Source organism: Calonectris borealis, chromosome 2 (genome assembly GCF_964195595.1).
Source record: "Calonectris borealis chromosome 2, bCalBor7.hap1.2, whole genome shotgun sequence".
NCBI classification, from domain to species: domain Eukaryota; kingdom Metazoa; phylum Chordata; class Aves; order Procellariiformes; family Procellariidae; genus Calonectris; species Calonectris borealis.
Genome location: NC_134313.1, coordinates 135,164,082 through 135,190,858, shown reverse-complemented (window position 1 = coordinate 135,190,858; position 26,777 = coordinate 135,164,082). Strand labels below are relative to the sequence as shown.

Below are 26,777 nucleotides of genomic sequence, written 5' to 3'. Positions count from 1 at the left end.
AAGTCAGCTCTGTAGAGGCAGTAAGAACTTTTGAAGAGGACTTTAGCAATAGAATTGTTAACCAAGCTGGTGTTTCTGGCCTTTGCTATTAGAAATAATTTCTTTTCTTCTTTTTAACTTCAGAAATATTACTTGCTTTTATTTTGACTGTGCAGTTGCATGTGGAGAGGGCAAAAAGGTTGGCAATAGTCTGTACAAATTCCAGAGGTGTATTTGTCCACACACGTATGAGATGGGCTTCTTATGAAAAATCACCAAGATTTACAGGCTGCACATAAGTTTATATAAGGTTGGAGCCGCGTTAATAAATTGAAGCATTCAAATTTTCATGGAATTACTTACTCAACTTTTAATGGAATTATTTTTCAATGCCATTTAAAAAATGTTTTGATACAGTTACTTTTTGGTTCTAGTCTGATATGCAGATTGGTGTCTAATTAGAAAAGATATTGAATGGGTAGCATTGCATGGCTTTCTATCACTGGAGGCCCTGTGTGGATTCTGCTTCTTCAGGCAGAGGAAAGTTATGCTGTGTTGTTGTGTGGGGTTTTTCTTTTTTATGGTTGGTTGGGTTTTTTTTGGTGTGTATTTAAAGGTTATGCTGTGCTGATCCACTAGGTGGTAGGCATTAAGCATCTTCTAGATAATTGTACTGCAGTGGAATTTAAATAGTTTTTTGAAAATATTTGAAGGGGTACTGAAATGCTGCTAGGTGTGATAAGTGAATTTTGGGCTTTAGCTTAACTGTGTTGATGGTCCTCTCTTGTCTTAGGAGCTAGAAGATCAAAATAGTTTTCCCAAGTAGGGAAACAGAAATAAGTTTTTACCAAATATCAGTGAGAACCTTGATTGCAGTTTTATAGAGCTGAGGAGGTCATGCTGTGCTGTCCTAGAGAAATGAGTGTTATTCCAATGTCTCTCAGAAGAACAGGAGCGTGGGAGCTAATGCCTCTCTCACTGAGGCTGTGTATTGCCAACCTCTCTTCTGCATCACACATCTCTTCTGAGTTATGTTTTATGCCTTCCAGTGAGAACTGTTGTTGGCCTGAACTACAGACAAATGCAAACAGCTTCGGCCACAGCTGGGTCCAACTGGCTAGGACTGAAATAAACAGTTGGTGAGCTCCATGCTTTCCAAGCGATGATACTACATTGGTTAAGAGGAAGGCCGAGAGTGTGAGCATACACCTAAGTTACTCTAAAGCAAGCTAGGGTATGATCTGAACAGTTGTCAGCTGTTCTGTGTTAGCTGTTGTAAGCACGTTTCCTCTGCCCCATGCACAGCATGTAGTAGCTTGTTCTGTGCTCCCTGTGAGTTACCACGCTTAGAGATAGCGACTGGGACAAGTTCATGTAGACTGCTGCTCCATCTTCATATGGTAATTAGTTATCCTTCTGGAGCCTGTTTCTGTATCCATATGCCGGTGAAGTTGCTAATGTTTTAGGGAAGTGTGTTTATAGTATGAAAAATAAATGGGTAGAAATAGGATGTAACTTACTGGATTCTTTCCTTGAGGACAGTCTGATGGAATGCATGCAGATACTCTTTGGTGTAACTAGTGCTGTTATTTTTGTAAACAGGATGTGGTACTGGATATGAAACTGCTACTGAGCAGTTCCATTTGAACCTGGCTTCTCCTTTGCCATGCCATTTTCTATCCATGTGTATCCTGGTGTATTAAAATCCAGCTGTTCAAAAAAGAATGTGAGAAAAATCTGTTGTGCACTTGAGTGATGTAAATAGCCTCCGTAAATTTGGCGCAAACCTACTTTTTGTATCTGCTTATAGACAAGCATATTTGTACAAAGCTCATGTCACCTGGCTCAGTTGGAAATTGCTGTTTTAAACAATCTGTTGTACTAAATGAATGCTGTTCATTATAGTAACTATTGTTATGAAATTAGTTTTAGAATTTTATAAAATACAGTTTGGTGGTGTGGTTTTTTGTTTGTTTAGGGTTTTTTGGGGGTTGTGTGTTTGGTGGTGGTGGGTTTTTTTTGTTTTGTTTCGTGGTCACTGTCTTTACTTAGTTATGTGAGGAAATTCCTATGCTTTTGGTCCCAGTTTGAACTTTTGCTGTACTGTGTCTGTAGAGCTGGGGCCTGGTTGTGATGTCATCATGTGTAGTTCTACAAAATTGGGCAAGCTTGCTTCCTCACCTCCGCAGTACCTGCAGTCCTCAGCAAGGGGAGTTCATTGCTGCCACGTTCTGGCTTGTGGTGGTAGTGTCAGTCTGTTTTACTTTAAGTTACATTTGATTGCTCATATGACCTCTGTGTTTCAAGTGTCTGAAAGGCTCGTGACAAGTGACTTCAAGTTCTGTCATACTGCTTTTTCCACAGTATTGGCTGTTGAGTCTGAAGGGATGCAAAGATGAAAACCTCTCTCAAGAGGAGGGGAGAGAGAGGTGTTTTGGTGTTTTTCTTCATCTACGTGACCTAGGTGTTGTTTGGGAAGGTCTGTGATATTTAACTCAAATGTTCTGGGATCTGAGAAAGGAAAAAAAAGTGAAATGCTATATATAAGCAAACTGTCAGCAGCCTTTCTTAGGGTTTCTTTAGTCATGTCAGGAATGATGTGGATAAGTAAAATGATGGATTTTGAAAGCTGAAGGATGCTATTTATTACAAAAGCACAGGTTCATTCAGTCAAATCCCACTGTTTAGGGAGAATTTTCTCCTTCGAACTACAACGAATTGCCTGCAAACACCAATGTAGCTCTGAAGTATTTTTCAGCATGGGACTTTCCACCCAGGTGCAAGGAAGGCTGCTTTCTGTCAGGATGTTGTCTCCACTGGTAACTGACTGATACATTTCTCCCTGACCCCACTTGTTCTTCAGGTCGTTTGACAGACCGCCCTTTGTTTAAAAGTGATTTCTGTTTCCCTTGAGCTTTAGCCTTGATTCCTTTCCCTTATGTGTAGCATTTCAGTTTGTTTTCCAATGCAAGTCAAAAGGAGGTGGATGCTGTGCTTCATATACTTGCAATATACTTGGCTTTTAGATGGAAATAGAAGTTTCCAGACTGTAAAACTTGTTTCAGACGGCCTTCAGGTGTCAGACACATAAGTAATTGCTGTTCCATCTAGGAATCTGTGACGATGAAGGTGCATCAGAAGAGATTTGACTAGTGACTTTTGAAGGGAGGGATCAGTCCAGAAGCATTCCTTGGGTGTCTGGCTGCTCGCCTTGTTTCTTAGTACAAGTTCACTTTGTTTTCTGAATTTGAGCAGTTCTATGAGGAGCATTATAAATTGAACCCCATTTTGCTCTTTATCCTGATGAGTATGACTTTAAAGTCCAATCCATAGGGAAGAGGAAACTAGAATACAAATTACTTCTTATGAGCTCTTAAGCTTTTTGTGGTGTCTTTTCTTTCCATGTTTTGAAGGGAAAATCAGACTCTGATCTCTGTGTGAAGTCCTTTTCTGCACTGCATTTTCTGGTAGACATACTGCCACTAGATTTGAGAGGAAAGTGGAATATAAAATACACTTCACTGGATATAGAAAGAAATATAGTAGAAATATAGAAATAATAATAGAATATAGAAATAGTAGAAATAGTAGTAGAATATAGAAATTATAGTAGAAATAAATTTATGCCAGCAGGTAGTGCTAACTCTTTCTGTGTTAAATGTCTTGATTTTTATAGATAGATAGTGTACTGTTACAGAATTCTTCTTGTCTGCAAACCTTTGTTTTTGTTTGATTCCCTTGATGCACAGGAACTGTCTGTTTCTCTGGAGATGGTGTATGGTCAAGGTTCTGAAGCAGATGACTCTGAGGAGGTATTTCAACAGTTCTTTAAGTGGAAGAATGTTAAAATGAAGAAATTAATTTGTGTCAGAAATGATACAGACACAGCTCTGCAAATTCTTGCTGACTGGTTCGGTGGCATCGTAAAGGTAAGGCGAACAGTCAATCTTTCCTGTTGGTGAAAAAGATGAAGTATGACTCGTCTAACCGAGCTTGTGAGGAGTAGGCATTAGTAGGGACAACTACCTATGGCAGGGAGACTGTGCATATAAGCAGTGGCACTAAATGGCAGTGCCTCAATACAGAGGGAAGGGTAATGCACTGAGGAAGAGAGTGTTAATTTACCTTTATTGTTAGTGTACCTTTGCGGTGAGCCAGAGTTCATGCTTTCTTATGAAAGGACCTCTTTTGTATAAAGATCAGTACTTTTATGCAAGTGTAACTTTTGTATGGGTGTGCTCTGTCTGTTCATTGTGTGACTGAAATGCTTTAATTAGTCCTTTCAAGTGGCCTTTGGATAGTAAGACTTCAGATTTTAAAAGGTTCTAGTTCATAAATGCTGCTGAGAGAGCTGATGAAAGATCACAGCAAAGAAGCAGCCAGTCTGACTTGACATGATCTAGATACAGGTTGCAGACAAATATATAATAGAATTTTTTTCCTCATTGAATGCTGAGTGTGGAGAATTTATGCAAATAAATTGTCCACTTCTATTTGCATGTCCTGCAATATTTTCTGGAATACCATTCTGATGCTGTGTCTCTCTGTCTGAGTTGTAGGAGGTTTGGAGCATTGAAGTTGAGTGCGTGTTATTTGTCTTAAAAGGAGATGGATGGTGGAAGTAGGTTACCATCCATTGAGTTCTGCTTGTAAAGAAAATGCAAAGTAGGACGGTAACTTTGGGGCTTTCCTGTCTGTGTGCTTAATATCTATGTTCTTGTTCAGTTCAGGACCCTTATTCTTTCTGGAAAGACTGTAAGCTGCTCTCCCTCCATTCCTGCAGGCCCAGCTTCCTTGATCTCCTTCTTGTTGCACTTGTGTGTAAATGTTTTCAGTTTGTGTCAGTATAACCTTCCTGCCCATGTGAATTGTACATAATCCACAAGCGTCATGCCCTTTCATAGTAGATGGGTTTTCTGCCCTTGCATTTCATGGTACCCAGAGCATTTACTGTGGCCAGATGCTGTTATGAATAACAATGTTTGACCTGTCAATAAATGCTGTTCAGCAGCAGTATAGACTAGATGCATGTCATGTGCAGTGTAATGTTAATGAATGTAATTACTTACAGATGTTTATAATCATGTCAGTTATTAGAGGGGGCAAACAAACCTGCAGGTGGGTTTCTGTGATTGCTGGGTGCAATTCAGAGTGCTGAAATGTATGAAAGTGTATGTAAGTGTATGTAAGTGACTGAAGTTTCTTAGTGTAGTGATGAGCTTTGGTTTACCTGTTTCAAATCTGAACTTTTCCGCAAACAGTTCAGAGACACAGGAAATGTACAGACTTTTGGCGTGGGTTGGTAAGGCACTGATAGGTAGACCAAGGAAGAAATTTTCATTTATCCATCTTAATAATTTCAGCTTTTGATATGCGATTATTCTGTTGCAATTTAACTTCTAGCTCCTTTTATTAAAAAGTGTGAACAATCGTGTAGAGCAAATGCTTCTTTGAAGTGTTTCCCCTTATTTTAAACAGATACTCCTCTTCCTCTCTGTCTGAATCCAAATTAATCTCGTGTAGCATCGATCAGAATCTACAATAGGAAATGGGTCAATGACAGACGGAAATTTTCAGAGACTGGATGGCTCCTTTCCAGTATGCAACTCCAGGCTTTGGGGAGCAACATACTGTTTGAACTTGAACTGTTTTTATTTTCAGTTCCTTTAAGGTTAAGGCAATAAAATATTTTCACAATATTTAGTGGAATACACATGCTAGGTGAATGAATGAGGTAGAATTTGCAGGTTTCTATTATGACTGTGTATCTTGCATGTTAAATACAGGACCATATTTTCAGTTTAGTTACAGTTGCCAGTGAAATATCTCTTCTTCTGCAGATATGAGTAACAAAACTTTGCTGAAAACAAAATTCAGTGTAATTATAAGCTGATCTTACTGATTTTTCTCTGGCACCTTCTGTATCTGATATCTTGAAACTAAGTTATTTCTGACTTCTATGAAAATACTTAGGTGATATCTTTAACCTTATTTCACACTTGATAAACTGTGAAATAGATCCCAGGATGTGTCTTTATCTCAGGTAGTACTACATAGGAATGGAAAGCCCACTTGATAGTGAAACTGCCATATTAAGCATCTTGTGTATCACTGTGTGGGCAGCACACATGTTGATTTTTGATATGAAACTCAGTAGGAGAAGGATTGGGATTCTTCTACTGTTTCATTTTTGATAAAAATCAAAATGTGATTAGGAAAAGAAAACCCGATCAAGGCAAGAATCAACTTTCTTCTTGCCTGGTAAATCTTAACTCTGTTAGTTCTAGAAACCATTATATCAAGTGTGAGGCAGTTAAAGGTGAGATCTGACACAAATCCTGTTTAGACTTCCAGTAGTGCTGTAACTCTTTGTATTTCTTACTTGGTTTTGCTGTCTGCTTGCTAACTTCTTACTCTCAATTCCAAGACTGATTTTTTTTTTTTTTTCCCTCTTTGAAGTATTTTGACCTGATGTCAGAAGCATCTTCAGATTTAGAGGAAGTGGTTGGCAATGCAGATGAAATCCTCAGAAAGGTTGAGCTGGCTATTTGTGAAGAACTGGATACTGACTTAAATGTAAGTTCTAATCATGCCTATTGTGTCATGACTTCTATATATTTTATACATCTTTGATTTCAGTTTAAAGCTTTTCTTAATGTATCAGATGAGTTTATTCGCTACAAGGCAGCATCTTTTTTTGTGGAAATGTGATAAAGTCACTCAGGTTGCTCCCCAGAGAGAAGAGAATGTGTTTTCCGGGCAACAGGCAAGGACAGCTTTGGGTTACAGGAACTTAGCTCTACGTATGACTGGCTTAACTAAGAAATACTGGGAAAACTGGTTCTTCCCTCTCTATGTGCAGGGAAGCTTTCTTTGAGCTTTACTGAGTTTTGGTGCTTGTGTTGAAAATACAGGTGATGAAAAGTAAGTTTCTGTTTAAAATAATGGGATTACCTCTCTGGGTGAATGTGTATGAATAAATTTGCTTTTTCCAGTCTTTAGAGGTGAGTAGCTTTTCATTTTGCATGAGATGAGTGTTCTTGCCTTACTGTTAATCTTTTTCTATGCTTGTGTCAGCCTTTTTCCCAGTTATTTACCTTTTCTGATAATCATTTCCTCCATTCTCTTTTGCTAACTCTTTGGGGTACTTGCATTGTGTCTGCAATGAGAGTCCTTACTGTGCCAGAGAATGGTCATGTCAGCAAAAGTTGAACCTGTCAAGTTGAACCTGTCCTCTCATGTAGCGTGATACTAACAACAAACCAGCAGTTTAGTCTGCTTGTGACTGCTCTCTGTAATAGAACCAGTGACTCTTTTAGAAGAATGGTTGCATGCTTTAATGCTTCATATCTATTTAACCATGCTATCCTGAAAAAAAAATTCTTTCATAGCATGTGGAATATGAAATTGGACTTCTGCATAGAAGTGCCAATCAGTTTTATTCAATTGAAACTATTGGATGAACTCTTAGACTTGCTAACTTCCCTTTTAGAATCTCTTTAAGAAGAGAGAGAAAAATCTGATAAATGATTTTTTCCATTAAGAATGGAATTTCTCAGTAAAGGTTTTACATCTTAAACGTTGGTGTGTATAAATGAAGAACGACTCTCAATCTTTAATCTCCCTCTGTAATTCAATCCAGGAGCATGATGAAGCAGAGAGGGGAATAATTATGAGTGCTTACAATAAAGTTATCCATAACATTCGTCAGGAGCAAAGTATGATCACTGTCATACAGAACAGATACTTGGCCAGTGTTGAGGTGAGTTCATGCCTTATTTATTTCTGTCACACTGATCTATACTAGTAAATCTTTCTGACATAATTTCTCTTTGAAAGATGTCCTCTTATCGTTTTATAAGGAAATTCTAGGAGTATATGGTGATGTGAGATTGGTTGGGTTAAAGCTTGAGAATTGCAGTTGTCTTATTACCTCAGCCAATGCTTCATTTCAGTTAAATACAAAGATACTTTTTTAAAAAATAAAGCAGTGGAAGCTGGAATCTCTGGATTCATTACAAATCAGTAGTATGTAACTTAAGGGGATTGAGCTTTAAGTACAATGTTGGTTTTCCAGAAGGTTGTTAATGTAATTAAAATGAAACACAATAAAAACCCTCTTCTGTGGGGAAGGACCCTGAAAAGCTGAATTCAGATAGGCTTCAGGCAGTTTCTCTAATGCATTGGACTAAAGCATATTAAAATAGAATGCTTGAACACTTTCTGATTTTTTTTCTTTTTTTTTTTTTTTTCCTTTTCCTCCTAGTTCAAAAAACAGGCTGAGGAATGGCTGAATAGAAGACCTGATATTAACAACTTACTATCAATTAAGAAAACTATGAAAAGCTTAAAGGCCCAGTTAAGGTGGAAGCTGGTTGAAAAGAACAACTTGGAGGAAGTATGAAAATGTTGCAGTGTTGTTTTTTTTTGTCTGTTGTTTTTTAAATTGGTTTAGAAACAATAATTTTGTCTGTTCCAAGTAAGTGGTAACTACATAGAATAGTTTGTGTTTTCTGATCTGAATTTTGCCTTTAACTGTGGAAGTTTTACAGGCCCCTGAGACCAAGCCTAAATGGCTTAAAAAAAAAAAAAAAAAGAAGTCAGTACATAGCCACTTTTCTGTTTCAGTCCCCAGCCATGGCACTGTGCTTTTAACTAAGTCCCTCTGGTGACGTTCGCTGTTCACAGCATGAACAGTTTTTCCAGCTCTTTTTATAGTGCTGGTTGTGTGATTACATTTTACTTAAGTAAAAACTTAAGTTTTTACTTTGTTAATAATGCGTGTACCTCCCCTTTGGTGACGGAAGTCAACATCTGTTCTAGTTTTCAGGGTTCCCCTCTACCCCTCAGAGAAGTCCAAAGAATGTAAATATTACCCCAGCTTCAGTGCTGTTTGTTTGATCGCACATTAATTATTCTGGTGATGCTTAAGGAAAAAAAGAACCTGCATGTGTCTCTCTGTAAGCATTGTAAAGGGACAGTAAGCTTCCAAGAGGGATTTAAAATGAGATATGCTAATTAAACCCATTGGGAAAAGGATTCTTGAATAATGAAGTGACATGAGGAACGTGCCTGCTTATGGGAGAAAAAAGTGAATGAATTATGGAACCTGGCATTGCTGGTAGATGAATGATGTTGCTGTTATGATTATACGTAATCAGCTAATTAAAAAAAAAAACACGCTCTTTGACTTAGGAAACAAGTAGGCAAAGGGCTAGAACATTTGGTCTGTCGCATAAATAGAGGGAACACCTTTCTCAGTGATTAGGTTTTAAGAGATTCTCTCGGGTTTCCAGGAAGCAGACGGAGTAAAATGTGCATTTGAGAATACATTCAACTCCAGAACTGTGATACGGAAGCTGTTTCTTAATCCTGATATAGTAGTTTACTGTTGTTTGGTATAATAGCAGAATGAGAATTATACACTAACTTTGTTATTCCTAATGCAGTCTGATGATTACAGTGAGTTTGAAATGACAGGAATAAAAGAGGAAATTGCTGATCTGCGAAATAGGGTTCTTCAGGAAATATCCAAGGAACAAGAAGAATATGTAAGTATTAAACTACTTAAGCAACTGAAACAAACCTGTATGAGGCACATCTGCATTTCAGTTGCTTTAGTGCGTGCTCTGGATAAAATAAAAAATGCGATTTTTATAGTGTTGAATGTTAAGATGGCCCTTTTTTGGTGAAATCTATGGGAGAGGGCATGGAGGCTGATCAATTTTATCTCTATTTGAACACAGTTTCTTCAGACCTTCTCCCCCCTCTCCCCCTTCATAAGGAAGTGAGGGGAGAAAAAAATGTGAGCTGTAGTTCTCAACCCAGAAGAGCTGCAGGCGAAAGTGTAAGCTCAGTTGCTGAAGAAAGACTGTATTTCTTGCAAGAAGGGGAACTGTTTCCTTGTGACAAGGTTAAAACAGGCTTTTATCCTGAAGTGAAGGAGATCACCCTTTCTCTAAGTCCTCTGTATGGAGGGAAGAATCGGAAACCATTGCCTTGTGAGCGAGTAGAAGGGCACCAGGATTTGTGGTGGTGATATACTACCTCTGCAGATGTAGTAACAGTGTGTAATAATTACCTTGCAGCATTACAGCTGTGTGGGGTCTGGAGATGCATGAGATGGTGGCCTGGTCTGTGTTACTACTTGATTTCTGTCTTCCTCCACTTACCTGTAGTGAAGTTGTTTTCCTTTGTTTAGGCCTACTAAAGCCTCTTGTAGAAAAGGTGAAATGTTTTCCGTGATAGCGCATGAGCTGTTTGGGGCCATAACACTACCCACCCTCAGAGCTTTCAAAAATCTGTCCATATTAAACTGCCGTATTCATGTTGTGTGTAGTGGTGGTTTTTTGTTGGTGGTGGTTTTTTGTGTTTTTTTAGAAAGCAAATGGCAGTGTTACTTTGAATGATGTTGTTGAAGAGGTACAGTCATGGTCAATGTGCATTTGAATGTCCTGGGTATACATTGCAAATGTCAGTGTATATTTATATATGTCAGAAACTAGTGACCTGAAGCTGTGGGCCTTTTTCCTTCATTTAGGAGAAGCTTACATATTTGGTACAGAAATGGTTCCCTGAGTTACCACTTCTTTATCCAGAAGCAGGAATTCTAAACTATATGGTAAGCAGAGATTGTGTCTGAATGCACTGTCAGTTATTGTTTCGGGCACTATCAAGGCTCTGCACCAACAATGCTCTGCACAGTCTCTGTCCATTTGGGGGATATATACCCTGAGCATTATTTGTTGTGGTCTTCCTCCTCCTCCCCCTCTTCTGGGGGATGTTCAAGGAATGCATTTCATTAGCTGCCTCATCATGGCCAGCCTCTTGGTAACAGATGCTGTAACTTTTTAACACATCCCAACTGATTTTGTGCTTTGCTAAGTTGATTGAGGAAGAGGAGAGGTAGTCGAGGCCTCTGAATCTTACCAGCTGTGAAATGCTGTGCGCTTACCCTGGCTATCTGCGTGTGCATGTGCTTCAGAACTCAGGTGGACTTCTGACACGCAGCCTGGAGCGAGACCTTTTGGATGCTGAGCCCATGAAGGAACTGAGCACGAAGCGACCTTTAGTGTGTTCAGAAATTCAGGGCCAGAAGGTTCTTTTAAAGGTAATGTTGGCACTAGTTTTCAGTTAGCGCTGCAGGTGAGACCTTGGCTTATTAATGTGCTGATTCTGAATGAACTCTGCTGTTCCTTTCATATCCCTGTGTTTAACAGCCCTTTTCTGATGGCAAATTTTTTTGTCGGGGCCTGTAGAACATGAAGCATTGTTTTCCTTCTGGATTGCTTCCATGTTGCTTACTGATTTTTTTTCATTTCTTTTGAGGACTACTGTAGTGAACAGTGCTTCCCCTCTACTGTCTGTTCTTTCTGTTACCTGGTGGATCTTTTTTCCTGTTCATTATTCCTGTCTCTTTTTGCAGGTGCTGATTTGTCTTCCCGATGATTTCACTGAGAAATTTCAGGAACTGTTGCTTTTCCCTTGCTCTGCTTCTCTACCAATCTGCTAGCAATTGGGAAATGAGGGGATGTAACATTATGAGAAGCATAGCTGTAAATATTCTTCCTGCTTTTAACTTGGCTTATTTAGATCTCAGAGTAGAGACACGCTTCCTGTTTTGTTGGTACAGACTTTCTAAGAGTTAATAAGAAAATACGGAAACAGTCTATGACAGTTGGAATTGAGTTTTGTGTTAAGTAGAAGAGGAAGTTATTTGATGGCCTCTAACAATATGCATTTCTTTAATTAAACAAATAAAGTTTAATGCAATAATGTTACAGGCATTAGGAGTAATAGCTTGGGTATCTGTTTTGTTTTTAAGGGATACTCTGTAGCTGTAAGCTCAGAAGCCAAAGTGATTGAAAGAGTTGCCAAGTATCACAGAGCTTGGGATCAGCAGAAGGAGAAATCTGGATTATTACAACTGTTGTTCCTTCTTTTCTGCAAGGCAAGATTCAAACTGATGATCTTGATTTCTGGTTTAAGCTGAAAGACTTGTAATTGGACCTTAAAGCTTTAACATATTTTAAGTTGGAGCATTGAATCAGAAAAATATTTCCCTTCTGAGTTTAGATAAACTGTCTACTTAGTAAACATAATGAATTGATTTATCACACATCTAGTGCATGTTAAACTTCCCAATATTCCTGATATTTGAAACAATCTATTTTTCCTTTTTTTTTTTTTGTTGTTGAAGTCTGATCCTTTGGTATATTTAATGGTCCCGTACTACCCAGGAGCAAGTCTGGGAGCTTTACAGGCTGATACGCCCTTAACTTTAGAAGTAAGTATAACGACTTAGAGTATCAGCATTTTATTTTGTATGTTTTTGAACTGAACTCTTATTGTTTTGCTGTGTCTTATGGTGCTGATGGTGTTTCACCCGTGTACTTCCTTTGGTGGCTGACAGTGACTGTACAAAGTTGCACGGGATAGCTTGACTGGTATTCTTAGCATCTGGTCAGGCAGTAGTTTATAACTTTCTAAAAGAGATTTTACTTGGATACACTTTTTTCTTTTATTGAAATTAATGCCTCAGCTGTATTACTAGTAAATTTTTAAAGTACTGGAATTGAACATGTTAGATGTTCGGGGCAGGCATTTCTGTACTGGCATTTTAGAGGACTCCTGTGTGTGTAATTTTTTTTTTCTCTCCTCCCTCACTTCATTCCCCTCTTTTTCCTTTCCCTCCTCCCCACACAGCGTATAGGCAGTTTGGATAGTCATCCCTTCTCAAAGAAGCAGTAGCTAGAAGCCAGTACAATCTTTTCTCTAGTTCTGTTTGATGACTTCAAGCTTCTGTTTGCTAACTTGGATCTACTTGTAAAGGTCCAAGTTGCATGGGTTTTTGTTTGTGTGTCTCCCCGCCCCCCTCCCCCCCCCCGATATTTTTTCATGTTAGTGATTTGTTAATTGGTGACTGCAATTTTTTTTTAATGCCTGGCTGTGCAAGTCATAATAATCTTACAGGGAATTAATCCATACTTCATAAAACGGAATTGGCATGAACTTTGAATGTGTACAAACCTTAAAAAAAAAAAAGTCTTAGTTCTGGATGGAAACTTACTTGATACTGTGCTTTGTTTTTTCCATATCTGTCTTTGTAATAAACACCCAAATTAAATCATTAGGAGGCATTAAAAGTGATGAAAGGAGTTGCCCAAGGTCTACAAACGTTGCATGGAGCTAATATAGTACATGGATCTCTGCATGGAAATAATGTTTTTGCTGTGAATCGAAAACAAGGAATTGTTGGAGACTTTGATTTCACGAAATCAGAGGTAAAAAAAAAAAATCCTTTAGTGACTTTTAGTCAGAAATATGTATCAAAACAAACAACTGTGCAATTTAAAAGATTTATTGATCAGCATTGTGCTTAGTGGTGAGACTCCTGTTTCATATTCTGAATCGGGTTGGGCAGTTTGAGTCTTGCTGAAATTTTTGTAAACACAATCTAATCTTGGAGGGGAAAAAAAGAGTGTGGTTCTGGTTAAGCAAAACAGTGGGACAAAAAAGAGGAGTTGCAGTAGTTGTTTGTTGGCTGTCTGTCTCGTGTTTTTAATAGTAATCAGCATCATCGGAGGTGAGAGTAAGAACTCATGTTTGAAGAAGGGCTAATCAAGCTCATATGAAGTCTTTGCCTTTCGGTTTGATAGGTAATGGGGTTCTAGTATGTGTTTTTATCTGTCGTGGTATTTGGTAAATTAACAGGATTTTACATGTTGCCTACATATACCTGTATTTATATGTACTTCTGACTTAGTCCTCAGTTTCTGTAGTAAAGAATTTCATAGTTGTTCTTGGGGAAAATCTAATATTCTTTAAGAACACAAGCTATTGTCTTACTATTCATTGTGTTTACATAGCAAATTCTCCAATAATGGTATCTCTTCTGTAGTCGCCTTTTGACTTACTAAACTCAAGTTGTTTGAGCTACAGCATTTTTGTGCTAGAGGTCTGCTTCATGCTTATTTAATTTTTTAAATAGTAATATATTATAATAATATGTCATTATATTAATATAATAAACATAATATAAATGAAAGTAAGTTTCATTGAGAACCCTTATTTCTGCTTTGGAAATGCATTATCTGTTAATCTCATGAAGAGTGTCAAATGTTCGGACAAATTTCAATTTTCAACATGCTAAAGAGAGGTACTTTAAAAGTTTTTGACAGCTGAATTTTCTGAAAGGTCGTACCCAGTACAGAGGGTGTCATTGTGAAAACTGCAAGAGCTGAGGAAGACTATCCTCTCTTTACTCCTCCCTGCAGGTATGGGCTGTGCTATGAGCAGCTCATGTGTGATAGAGCAGGAAAGTTCCACCCATGGTTCACAGCCTGGATCCAGTTTGTGCCTTCTCTATAGGGGTGTCAGTGCTGCTCAGTGCTTGTACTTTCTGCATGATCACAAATGCGCGAGTGGAGCTGGTAACTGATGTGTTACCGAGTACTCTTGGCAATCTGGAGACTAGTCTTCTCCAGTCTGGCTATAGCTGGTGCTGGCTGCTGTCATGGAGGGGCATAGAAACTCAGGGTCTAGCTTTTATTTTGACAGTAGACGGTCCTAAAATATGCTGGAAACCAGGAGGGAGGAAGCAGCTAGTTTCAGGTAAAGACCAGAAAGTGAGAGAATTAAAAATACGAAAACTGGCAGAACTGAACTTTAGAACTAAAGTTCTCCAAAATAGTGCCAAATGTCTTTTAATATTTGTGATTTTTTTTTTTCCCTAATTTGAGAAGTTTTGCAATTTGTATTCTTTACCACCTTACGAGCTTTATTAGTTCTAGTATGGAGTAAAATCTGCCATCCCTATTCTTCTATTACAGTTACAGATGATAGATGTGCGACGTTATTTCTTTTTTCCTTTATGCACCACTGTTTTTTGATCAGTAAGGGAGGATTTTACATTTCAGTCTGGGTCAGCACAGAACTCTATGGTAAAGTTGTCTGACACATTAAAAGGGAGAGGGAGATACATCTGCTTCAATGTGCTGTTGGTCTTGCTTGAAATTACGGGTAAATTTTTTTTTTCCCCATAGGAACAACGTGCTGCTGCAAACACTATGGTTGTCAGTACCCTGAGCTTAGTTTCCCCTGAACTGAAAATGGGACAGCCAGCTTCTCCAGCCTCTGACATGTATGCTTATGGCTGCCTCCTGTTCTGGGTATGTTATGGCTTGTGGGAGAGTTTCTAGTAATATTGTGGAACTGTAGCAGGCTTATAAAGAGCAATAAATGTTATGTCCAACTTCTGCTTTGAACTACTTTGGCAAAAGAAGTGTTCATATTTTCAACTGAGTGGTGAGTGTGGAACATATGGGAGTTACAATTATGGGCAGAGACAGTAAAATTTTTTTTTCCTGTAAAATATACAATGTAATTTGTATAGTAATATAAACAAAAATTATGCGTTTGTTCCTCATGCTGTGGATTGTCAGTTCTTACGGCACGTCCCTTTCATTCCTTGTGAGCCTTTTTTTCTTCTTTTTTTTGTGACCTTGCCCCTGAGGAATTACCAAATCAAAAGAGAGAGAAGATGAAGGCAAGGATCGGACTGTCATATGTTTTGGTGCTGGCCACAGTGCTTAGATAGGTGTTTTGTTTCTTAGTGCGTGTTACGCCAGGGAGGAGAAAGCAATCCACTTTCCTGTGTTAGGTGGTATGTTGTACAGCATCTCCTCCATCTCCTTTTTGCCTTCTGGCACTGTATTGCTGCCTCCCCAACTCAGGGTGTCAGTGCCATGTGTTCTGAATGGGAAAACTTCAAACCTCCCAGACTTGAAAAGCCACAAGCTACCCAGCAAGTGCTGATGTTCTCAGGCAGTGATTTTGCGTGAGCGCTTGATGTATTAGAGCTGGTTCACTGAGTACCAGTTGGAGCTCCAGGTACATGGGGGGCTTCCTGGGAAACACTGGCAGTTCCATCAGCTGCGCACTGATGGCTTCAGTAATCCCTTAAGCGCCATAGCATCTTAAAAACACTTCCTAACAGAGATGTAAACTGCAAGTTGATAGGTAGCCTCTATCAGTTACCTCTGCTGAGAAGATGAAGCTGGTTCATATAAAAGTCACTCTTCATTATGTTTTATTCCCAATTTAGGAAGCAGTTGCTTAAAATTAAGTAATTTTTTACTGAAATAGATGAACTAAAGTGTAGCTTTATATCATGTTTATAATTTATTAACATGGTACGGTTTAGTTGAACACTTTCAGTACCACTACTCAGATCTTCATCTGTTCTAGAAAAAAGGTTTTTACAAGTAGAAGTGAGTTTAAAAAAACAGTAAAAAAAAAAACCAAACCAAAACAAAAAAAACAAATCCAAAGACAAAGGCAGGTTTACTAATGGCTGGCTCTTCTTGAAGAGAATATCTGGGATGCAGCAAGATCGGCATTCTTCTGAAACCTCATCCAAGTTTGCCAGCTGAATTTCAGATTAATCCACGTGTAACTAATCTCCAGCTTAGACCTGGTGTTGTATTGATCATCTGATGGAAAATTTCAGCTCAAGTGTTAGTATTATGTTCAACAGTTGCCAGTTTCATGTTGGGCATCTGAAATTGTGTTCTCCCTCATTAAACAGCAATGCCACTTCTAAAATTGAGACAGTGGTTTTCTGAGTTCTCTACTGATCTGTGTCACAAGAGCCCAGCACTGACTAAACACATGCTTCCTTTTGCTGTCTATGTAATTGTTCAGAATAGAGGCATTTTTAGCTTAAGCTGCAGGCAGGATTTTGAAAAATGCTATACTTGGGCATGGTTCTAGGCCATACTAAAGACTGGGGAAATTTTACTTTGTTTATGAGTACAGGGCTCACATTTGTCTGTTGGAGTGCACTTTCCCCTCAGCATTTTTTAAATGTCCAGCTTGGGCATGGACTTTGAGTCGTATTTTTAAAAGTCTATTTCTTTTGACCTCTAAAAGTTTCTTCTGATACTAAATTTTTTCCCCTTGTTTCTGTGTAAAGGGAACTTGAGCCCCTTGCGTGTTTCACCCTACTGTGAAATTAGGAAAAAAGCCTTTCCCTGCCGTTTTCCCATAACAATCCATTTTCACTTGAAACCTGGAATATCCTTGACTGATGTTTGGTTTTGTTAAACTAAAGGGAAAAAAACACCAGTGTTATGCATTATGTATCTTTTCATTTACAGCTTTGCGTTCAAAACCAGGAGTTTGGCATAAAAGAAGATGGAACACCTGAGGTGGATGTGGTTGTCATGGTATGTTAATTATCAGATGAGAAAGATTAGACTGCTCTTGTTTAGAGGTGGTTAATTGATTTTTTTTTTTTTTAAGTCAAACATTTGATTGTAAGCGCTGGGTTGAGAAAATGTTCTTAATTGACTATTTGGATAATTCTAAATAGCATGCAAAAATAAAGTGATGTTTGAGAAGGTAGAAAACCCCAGAGTTTTTTCTTAATATTTAACTCTGATCTCAGAAGGAGCAACTTCTTCGCAGGTAACTCTTAATGGAATGACAGCGAGTTACAGACTTGGGGAATAAGTCACTGGGATTCAGCCTGAAAGGAGGAATTTGAATTAGGAAACCTGTCTTTTCTGAAGTCAGAGAAGTTGATTTTGTTCATCTGTCTGACTACATAATGATTGGACAATGCTTGGACGTTAATAAAACAGTCAACTTCCATTTTAATCACTTAAATGCAGTTGTAAAAGTGTATTGTGCCCTTTATCCCTTGAGGGTTTTTTTGTGTGAAACATTAACTTTCCTATGCCCCTGAAACAAATGCAGAGATATAAGTGGACCCTGCATGATACGACTTTGTGTTACTGCTTTCATTCTTTCTACTCTCAACTGTTGTTCTCTGTCTACTGTATGCCAGCAGCTGTTGTCACCTTGAACTCTTATTTTCAGTCCCTTTTTTGAAACTTATCCTTGCCCAGTGTCTCAGTGACTCTTTGAGAATAAGAGACCTGTGTGCCTTGATGTTTCCCAACTTAGGTCCCCAACTTTGAAGTCAATCCTTCGCTAACTTATCTATCTCTTGGATGTTAATCGTAAGCAGATAATTTTTGGCCTTCTCTCTGTGTGCCTTAGTTACCTGAGCACCTGTCTTTCCTTGGGTTTATTTTCTTGTGTAACTCTCTTTCCCAGAAGCTTTCAGACTTCTGGCCAAGAGTTAAGACTTTTTTCTTGCCTGCTTTCAACCTCTTCTGCCTTTGCTACAGGCGATTCCTTTTCCTCCTTATAAAAGTTGGAATAACAGAAGACATGCCACCATATATAGGTTACAGAAATTCACTGGGAGGTTTATGGACTTTTTTCAAATCACTAGCCTTCCCAGACTAGTTTCTGCTTCATACTTTTTGCTGTACTTCTGTCTGGCTAGTTACGGACTGCTTTGTTCTTGTCTTGTGTCCCTCCCATCTCCCTTGAGTGGATAACCCTTGTGTTTTTTAATCTATATGGACTCCTTCTCATATCATGCTTATTCTGTTGATATTACTTTAAGTGAGAGCTTACTGCTTTATCTAGATTTGAGAAGGCCATGAAACTCCTTAAATCAAACCTTAGACTGTTATCAAAAAACCTGCAAGCAGGTGACTGTTTAGCTTTTAAGTGGAGTCTTAGGTTATGGATAGAATTTTCTAAGGTATATAGGGAAGAGTTAGAGGTTAATCCCCATATTTTCCAGAAAACTAGAAAAATACTTTAAAAGGAAGAGTAGAAAACAAAGCAGTGGAGTGGCTGTTGGTCAGATAAATTTGGGTTGTTTTGTCAAGGGCAAAAGAAACCCTAATAATAAATCCCTGTTTATTGGTTATACGTGTGCATTAATGATTTGCCTGCTTTGCGGAGATACCTAGGAAAGCACGGGGTTAAAATTGGTCCAGATTTACTGGACTTGTGTTCACACTGAGCTTAGTGTATCCTGTGTACTGTGTTTAGGTTAAGAAACTGTCATGATACGGTACAGACTAACATAGGTGTACTGCTTCGAGTGTCCAGGCAGGATAACTTGTGTATCACTGCATAACATAGTACTGTAAATAATCTTGTTTTATTAGCCGACTCTTCTCCTCTACAGTATGTCTTTTAATAACTTCATTTCAACAATGTTCTCCAGCGATGAAAGTATTACTGATAAAGCACAGGACTGTCTACCAAATCCCTCTGCAAAATTATTTCCATTGTGACACTACCATGGAAAATAAAAGAATAAAACATGCAGCATTTGAGCAGGGAGGTGATCCTGTAAATAGTGTTTCTTATCTCTCATTATAGTTGTTATGTTTCTTATTAAAAATTAAATGAATCTCATGAAATGCACAATACTATAGGAAAGAAGATTCAGTACTTCATGATTCACCATTAGGGCTAACTAGGGGGTTTTAAATATATGCCACAAAACTCGTACAGAACCGTCTGCCCAGTGCGTCATTCAGGATTATGCATAATAATCCGTAGATACTGAAAAACCTAGCTTTCTCTTATGCATAAGGGAAACTTAATTGTTCAAGGAAGTAAAAAAGATTTCTTGGGACATTAAAAATAGGAGTTGGTTCACTTCTGTTTTCCATAAAATTTCTGCTGTGATAATGTTTTACAAATAAGGTCTGAAGTATGCAAATCAAAGTTTAAATGGCCAGTTTCAGGGTATTGTACTTCTGTGTTCTTCTGTAGCAGGTATCTTCTGAAGTGCAAACAGCTGCCTGTATCTCAAGGACAATTAATGAATTTAACCATTATTGTTCTTAGCAGGGATTAATTCATTTTACAGCTTTTAATAAGAGCAAGTTTCTTTAACTTTTTTCCCTGATGAAAAGAAGCAGCATTTGATTTTGACCTTATCAGGTGATACAATATATCAATATATCATTGTTGGCAGTTTTTAAGGATTCATCCTGGATGCATGTGCATGCGCATGCACCAACCACCAAAGTCTGCTGGAAAGCAATCTGTGCTGCCTGCAGTGCACAGGAACACAGTGCACATGAGGGTTTTACTATGAAATGTAATACTAATAAATATCTTTCACCTGTTTCTTGGGGAATCTTTTAGACCTCTAGCTATTAATCCTTGTCCCAGTTCTTGGGGAAAATCTATTTTGCTTTTAAGTGCTTTATCTATAATCAGCTTATTCAGAATTAATCTCCATGCCCATCTGCAGGCTCTTGACAGGCTGGTAATTTCCCTTCCATCTCAGTCTTGTGCCCAGAGGAATTGCACACTTGCAACTAGTAAAATTTTTGTTGTTTTCAGCAAATGTAATATTGCCACAGGAAAATAATGTTAAGCTTTAAAACAGGGATATTAATGTTAGCTAGCTATTGAGGAAAAGCAAAGATTAGAGGTAAGATCTTGTAGCCACTCATTTAGCCATGCCAGTGTTCAGTGTGTTTCAGCATCCAGTTTTGCGTCTTTTTAAAAAAAAAAAAAGTAAATAAGAGCAAACACAATGGAATGAAGTAAACACGATGAAATGCTGTCCTACAGCAGTATTCCCTGTGGAATCAATTTTCGGTTTCCTTAAAGTGAGAAGATGGTGAGAAGGGGTATTTGTTGTTGACAGACATTTGATAGTGTCATGAAATGCAAATATGCAAGTACAAAGCTTTTCAAGCTCTTTAAATGCTCAGACTTTCTTCACTTTGAATTTTGCAGAGGAAGTGTGTAGTCGTGGTTCACTCATGTATTTCATTGCACGTTTGGATCTTCTTAACTAGAGATTTTCCTTTGAGCATTTTAAATGTTTTATAAACATTTAACAATCCTTTATGCCTGTAGGATCAACAGTTTTCAGATCCCATCTTTTCACCCAGATTTCAGATTATTTGGGGAGTGGCTAATTCTCCAGATTCACTCTGATAATTAGTGGAAGAGTTGGACATTGTCTGCTTGTTTCTGTCTTCAAGTTTTTGACTACTTGTGTACATTCCTTTGCATCACAGTGATTCTTCTGTCTGGATGAAATGGGGATAGGTGAGAAGTGTACAGGTATCTTGTGCTTTGCTGTTTTATTGACCCTGGTCAGTGGTGTTGCTGGTCTGGAGATGGTGAACAAGCAAGCCTTCTTATGGAAAGATTCTGGTCCCATTGAGTTTTGGTAATCTAGATCTCTAGATCAGCATTTGAGATTGTCTTTCTTGCAGTCCCCTTGTCCAAATCCAGTGTGTGCTCTTCTTCCTTCAATAACTGATGTTTATGCATATGTGTAGCAGCTGTGTTTTTATGTTTTGTGTATGGAGTCTAGCACTGTTAATGTGCTAAGAATTTAGGCAAGTAATCCCTTCTAATAAATCCAAAGAGCCTAAGTGTAAGTGATGGGTTAATAGCAAAATAGCTGCTGTTGATTTAGAGCCCATTACTTTGGTTTTCTTTTTTTTCCTGTGCTCTTGTAGAGACATAAAGCAATATGACAAAAGCTAAAAGATGAAGTTGTAGAAGGTGAATGGCACCTGTTCTGTTCCTTCTCAGTAGAAAGACCAACTTCAGTTGGTCTCTAATTTATAGTAGTTTAGTGAATTGATATTTTAAAATATAATAACTCATGCTCTTCTGTGAAGTATGCTGATACCATGTTGACAGACCTGATGCTGAATGCTTGCTTTTATTTTGTTAATGAGCACTATGATTGTCAAGTGTTGCTGACCATCGGGAATGCTATGGTACAACTTTCTGTGAGGGCTTAGGGCCCTAAGCACTTACAAGATGTGTTCACCAAATACTTGGTTGTTATTTGTAATCGAGTTTGTTTTGCTTACTGATGAAATCCTTTCTCCTCTGTTTGTAGGATGATAAAGTGAAATCTCTTCTCCTGAATTTGTTCTGCTGTAGCAGACTGACGGCTGAGCAGGTGCTGAGGGATGATTGCTTCCTCATAGTTGATGCGATTCCAGTTTCACCACAACCAAGTGAAGAGCATGATTCTGAGAAGACAGATGAAAAAAAAACGCAATTAACTGAGGAGAATGGAACAAACCCTACTCAATAGATTAGGAACTTTTCCATCAGGTTTTTGGTTGAGACTTCTGTGTTTGTTTGGTTTTGATCATTGTCCTGATCTGAAATCTCAAAATATAAAAGGTTTGGTAGGTGCAGTCATGTTTTGTGATTACACGATCTTCACTGCATTTTCTTTTAAGTACATTTTATTCTAAATAAGTGTTTGGGGGTATAAGTGTGGTGTTACTGATTGTGTTCTTAGTTTGTCAGCCTTTTTCTTTGTCCACTATGTAGGCTTTAGATTTGCAGAGAATAGTCTTGTTAGATGCCAGAGATCTTTAAGTGACTTGTTTTTGTATCCAGTTTTCTACCCCTCTTCTTGCTGTGATTCCACATAACATGTTCCTCTTAAAGATGCTCTGGGGTATTACCTTTTTGCTGGAGGTTTTTTGTTATTGCATAGCCAAGTTGTTCCTACAGCAACTGCCTTCAAGATTTAAGGGAAAAAAAAAAGTACTGCTTTGACAACTGGTAGAGGAAATGGAGAGCAGCCTGCCTCTTCTCTGTCTTTCTGCATTTGAAAAATGCAATTGGCGTTCTAGAGAGCAGGCATCCTTCTAGTTGCTCCTTTGCAGTGCTGCTGCCAACCAAAATACTGTACACACGCATTTGCAAAAACTACTGCTTATTTGCTCTACATAAGTGTGTGTATATATCATCTGTTCTAAAATGTTGTTCACAATAGCTATAAAGATGTGATTTTCATGAGCGGGTTTGTTTGCCTGCAACACTTTGCTGTTAACGTTACCATTGAAAGAGTTTTGTCAGCTCTTTAGTTTTACAGGAAATTGTTGCTTATCTTTATGAAGGTTTTTCTTTCTCAGAAAGATACAGGTCAAAATGTGCGGAGTTGCTGTAGCAATATATTTAGCCTCTGGGTGTTGCTCTTGGACAGCGCTGTTGGCAGACTAGTATTTTGTAGAGGAATTATTGAAGCTGCATGTTGTCAGATGAAGAATGTAAAAATGCAGTATGTAATGGACAAGAAGCAACACCAAGGGTATTGGGGAGCCCTCACGTACAGTGGGTACCTGAGTGGATAGAAGATACCACCTTGGCAGATCCACCTCTGATATTAGACTTGGTTTTCCATCCTTAAACCAATTCGTTTTTTATATGGAAGAGCATGTAAGATGCTTCATCCTTTTTTCATTAAATGATAATGATTTTTTAATTTCTGTAATGTGTATATACCCAATGATAGCAAAACCTTTGTTAAAAATATTTTTTTATGTAGAATTTTTGGTTTGTGTGATAAATATTTTCATTACAGAAATCACAGAAGAATATTACCTTGTTTTTTGTCAATGAAAATAAACAGTTTAGCAATTTTGTGGGATGCTTTCCAAATACTGATTGCAGTCTTTCACTGTTAATAAAAGGCTAACTTTAATTTTAATCAGTGTTAAACACTGAATAGAGTTTAGAAGACTAACCTGATGGTTTGTGTCATGCTGTGTCATGTATATTAGAATAAATTTTTGCCCAGTTTTCTTGCTCCAGAGTCCATGCAACCTAAAGTGTACTACTTTAATCTCCAAATTGCTAATCTCCTTGTTTTTCTGAAGCCAGAATTGTCTGTGTATGCTTGATTAAAAAAATTGCAGTCTCTTCAAAATCTCTTCACCAGCTGTAAGTAATATCATTTTTACATGTGGAACCGAGCACGAGATGGATTTTTTTTTTTTTTTAAAAAACTGCAATAAAACTTTTGAAACCTTTTGGTACATATGAGCGTCAGGGTATGAAACAGCCTTTCCGTTTGAATTAAATGTTGATTACAGTCTGAGCGTCACAGTTCTGTTTGTTTCTACTTCGACCTTTTTTATGATAATTTTGTAGCTCTGGCTTGCTTTTTGTTTTTTACTTGCCAGAGGCCTTAAGAAAATAGGTTGGTTCAGGGTCATGTTGCACAGCTATCCTGCCAAAGCTGAATATTAATCCATGGTAATGGACTGCCTGCTGTTTAGTTTGAGACACACCTGCATCTCTTCTGGCTAGAAGATGGGCACTTGGAGGATAGAGACGGGAGGTTGAAATGATCCTGTAGGAATGGTCTGTCTCCTTGCTCACTTGCTGCTGCTTCTAAGAAGCCCAAACGAAACTTACCTCGCTCTTTCTTGGTAGCAGCATTCTGCAGTTTTGAGCAGTGTCCTTGCACAGACCAGATCAGTGGGAGACCTTCAGTGGCTCAGTATTGCTTCACTGGGAAGTAAGGAGTTCAGTTGCTGTCATGAGCCCAAGACACTCATATCTTCTTATGGCCTCTAATGGTAAGCCTGCAGTTCCAAGTCTTGCTGCCTTCAACAAAGGACTGTTACCTTTGTTACTTGTTCAGATTTGTGTTCTCTCTGCACTCCTCACCTTCGTGTCCACCAGTCGTGTGTTGGTATCAATCTCAGCTTTTGCTCAGGACATCGTACCCAAGTCAACTACTACAGTTGCCTTCTAGGCTGTAGCTCTGGTAACAAAGTCACTTAAGAGGAAATGCTTTCTTCAGGCGCCTGCAAACAACCACTTCCTCTGGCTCTACCTAACCTAGCCTGCAGACCTGGGGTAGGGCTGGTTTTCTTTGGGAAGAAGACTTCTTTCAGCAGATTGGGAGAACATCAACATTTCTTATCTCCGTGGTTTGGGTGGAGCTGTGGGAACTACTCCTCCTTTCTGATTGCTGTGCCTCTGGTCACTTCTGGAGACTCCTGCTGCTCTGTTCACTGCCTCTTAATGTTCACACCCACCATAACATCCATAGTAACATTCCTACATCTTTCCACGTAGTTTGCTGCTCAGTCCATTAGTATTTAACACTTCTGTCTGTGTAGTTGAGAGAATGGTGGGGATTTTTGGACCTCAGAATAGCTTTCTGCTAGTACAGAGTCCTTCTTATCAGCACTCACTAGTATTTTAACAATTTTTTTCCTGATGGTGGCTGCAAGTTTGTATAGCCCGCAGGTTAAATTATATTCCTTCATAGGCAACAGCCTCAAGGACTTCCCCTAAATGGGCAAAGATTTATTTCCTCCGCAGTCACTTCATTTCCCCAACTTACAAAGAAATTGGTAGGAATTCATTCTGATTTCAAATTAGGAGTCTGGTAACTTGCAAGTTGATGGCTTTCTACACTATGATGGATGTTTGAGAGCCAGATCTTCATTCATATAATTTAAAACACTGGTGAAAACTTTCCTCAGATTTCTGGGTGTGTGCTGACAGGCAGTAAGGTTATGCACCATGCCACACTTTTCTTGCAGCTCCTGCAGCGCTTGTCTTGAAACATGCGTTTTTCACAGCAGACACACCGTAGCTAGATTGTCCTGTCCTTCGGGGTTGTGGACAGATCTGCTGTTACAACATGGAATTCTCTTCTGTTGGTGCCAGCCTGCACTATGATGGGCCCAGGTGTTGTAGTTGGATTTTGGCAGCTTTAGATTCGGGGACTGCAGTACAGCAAGACCACACCATATAGAAGCATCTTCAGAAGTTAAAACCATTTGAATTAGAACGGGTTTTTTAAATATATTTTATTATCCCTTTTGTCTGGCATCTGTGTAAGTGTTACAGCTGCAAGTATGTTACCAGCAGGTGGGGAGAAACAAGATTTGCCCTGCTGTGTGAAGTGATGTTGGTTTGTACTTGTTACCCCTCTGTGTTGCCAGTAGCTAGGTAGCTGCCTGAGGCCTATGAGTGGGACCCCCTTCCACTTGCTGTACAGCAGAGCTGGGAAAGCTTGCCAAAACTCCCTGGTACGTGTTTCTTCACTTGCGAACTTCCAGCTATTCAACTTTCCTGCAATCTTTACAATCGGTAGCATGGTCAAGCAGTCTGGATCTGTTCTGTCTCATCTCAACAGTCCTAGTGTGGACCAGAAGTTTTTTGTATCCTGAGTATGGTATTACGAGTTTAATCTGTCAGTTCAGCAGCCCTCTGACTTCTTTATGATCTCCTTTTTCAATTCAATGGCCTGGTGTTTCAGGAAAGCCAAGAGCTGTACCACCTGGCGACAGTGTAGTGGATATTGGCAGTCTTGACAGCTCTGGAGAAAGAGTCCTTGTTTGAAGTGGAAGAAGATGGTGCATGTGAGCCTTGGGGCTTTGAGATGCAAGATATTATTCCTCTAGATGACTCAACAGCAGGTTTTGCCCTTACCAGGTGTGTCTTGGATTGTCTGTCCTCCCAAATGTGGTCTAGGATGCTTGTGCTGTTAAAGTGCATGTTATGGCCTTGCAATCAGTACATGGTTGCATGTAGTTAGTTCCAAGGGCTGAGGGAACATTTATAATGTCCTCTCCATCACTTACCAAGTCCTCCACATGTTGCTGCAGCTTCTCTTTCTAACCAAATTCTTGAGAATTTTTCTTCTGTCCTCACTCTGGTGATAAGGTTTCTCTGTTGCTCTCAAGGACAGTCTGTTGTGGTGTTACCAGAAACTGAAAATCTCTGAAATGCAAGTTCTTAAGAGTGTTGCCGTATGTACCCTGTGGTGGGTTAAGTTGCCTGCTCCCCTACTTTGCCCTGGTAAGCCAGGAGTAGAGTAGACACAGGGGCAATTCTTGAAGGAGAATATAAGCGTTATGTACCCAGTAGATGGTCTTTCGGGTGCCTTGAGGTTCAATAGAAGGCTTTTAAGTGGTAATTAGCACACTTCAAATTTTTATGCTGTGTTTGCATGAACTGTGGTAAATTGCAAGCTGTGCGAGTCCTACCAGCTGAAACACAAGAAGCCTTGTGCAGCATAAAAGACACGTACAACGTAAGTGTGTATAGCCAACGCAACTCAGAGGATTTCTTCGTGTACAAGTATCTCACTTTCAGTTTTACAGAAT

The 26,777-nt window shown here is 38.8% G+C and overlaps 1 protein-coding gene across 1 annotated transcript in view; it reads left to right on the top strand.

The window, feature by feature from the left end:
• Window positions 1-22,785, top strand: part of STK31 (serine/threonine kinase 31) — a 40,895-nt gene extending 18,110 nt beyond the window's left edge. The window contains exons 12-24 of the mRNA XM_075143566.1: window positions 3,729-3,908; window positions 6,439-6,555; window positions 7,622-7,741; window positions 8,246-8,377; window positions 9,429-9,530; window positions 10,520-10,600; window positions 10,964-11,089; window positions 11,804-11,929; window positions 12,179-12,265; window positions 13,113-13,262; window positions 15,024-15,149; window positions 17,139-17,207; window positions 21,743-22,785. Of these exons, the coding sequence (XP_074999667.1) occupies window positions 3,729-3,908; window positions 6,439-6,555; window positions 7,622-7,741; window positions 8,246-8,377; window positions 9,429-9,530; window positions 10,520-10,600; window positions 10,964-11,089; window positions 11,804-11,929; window positions 12,179-12,265; window positions 13,113-13,262; window positions 15,024-15,149; window positions 17,139-17,207; window positions 21,743-21,943 (1,617 nt within the window). The 3' untranslated portion in view covers window positions 21,944-22,785. The remainder of the gene's footprint in view (window positions 1-3,728; window positions 3,909-6,438; window positions 6,556-7,621; window positions 7,742-8,245; window positions 8,378-9,428; window positions 9,531-10,519; window positions 10,601-10,963; window positions 11,090-11,803; window positions 11,930-12,178; window positions 12,266-13,112; window positions 13,263-15,023; window positions 15,150-17,138; window positions 17,208-21,742) is intronic.
• The last annotated feature ends 3,992 nt before the right edge of the window (window positions 22,786-26,777 follow it).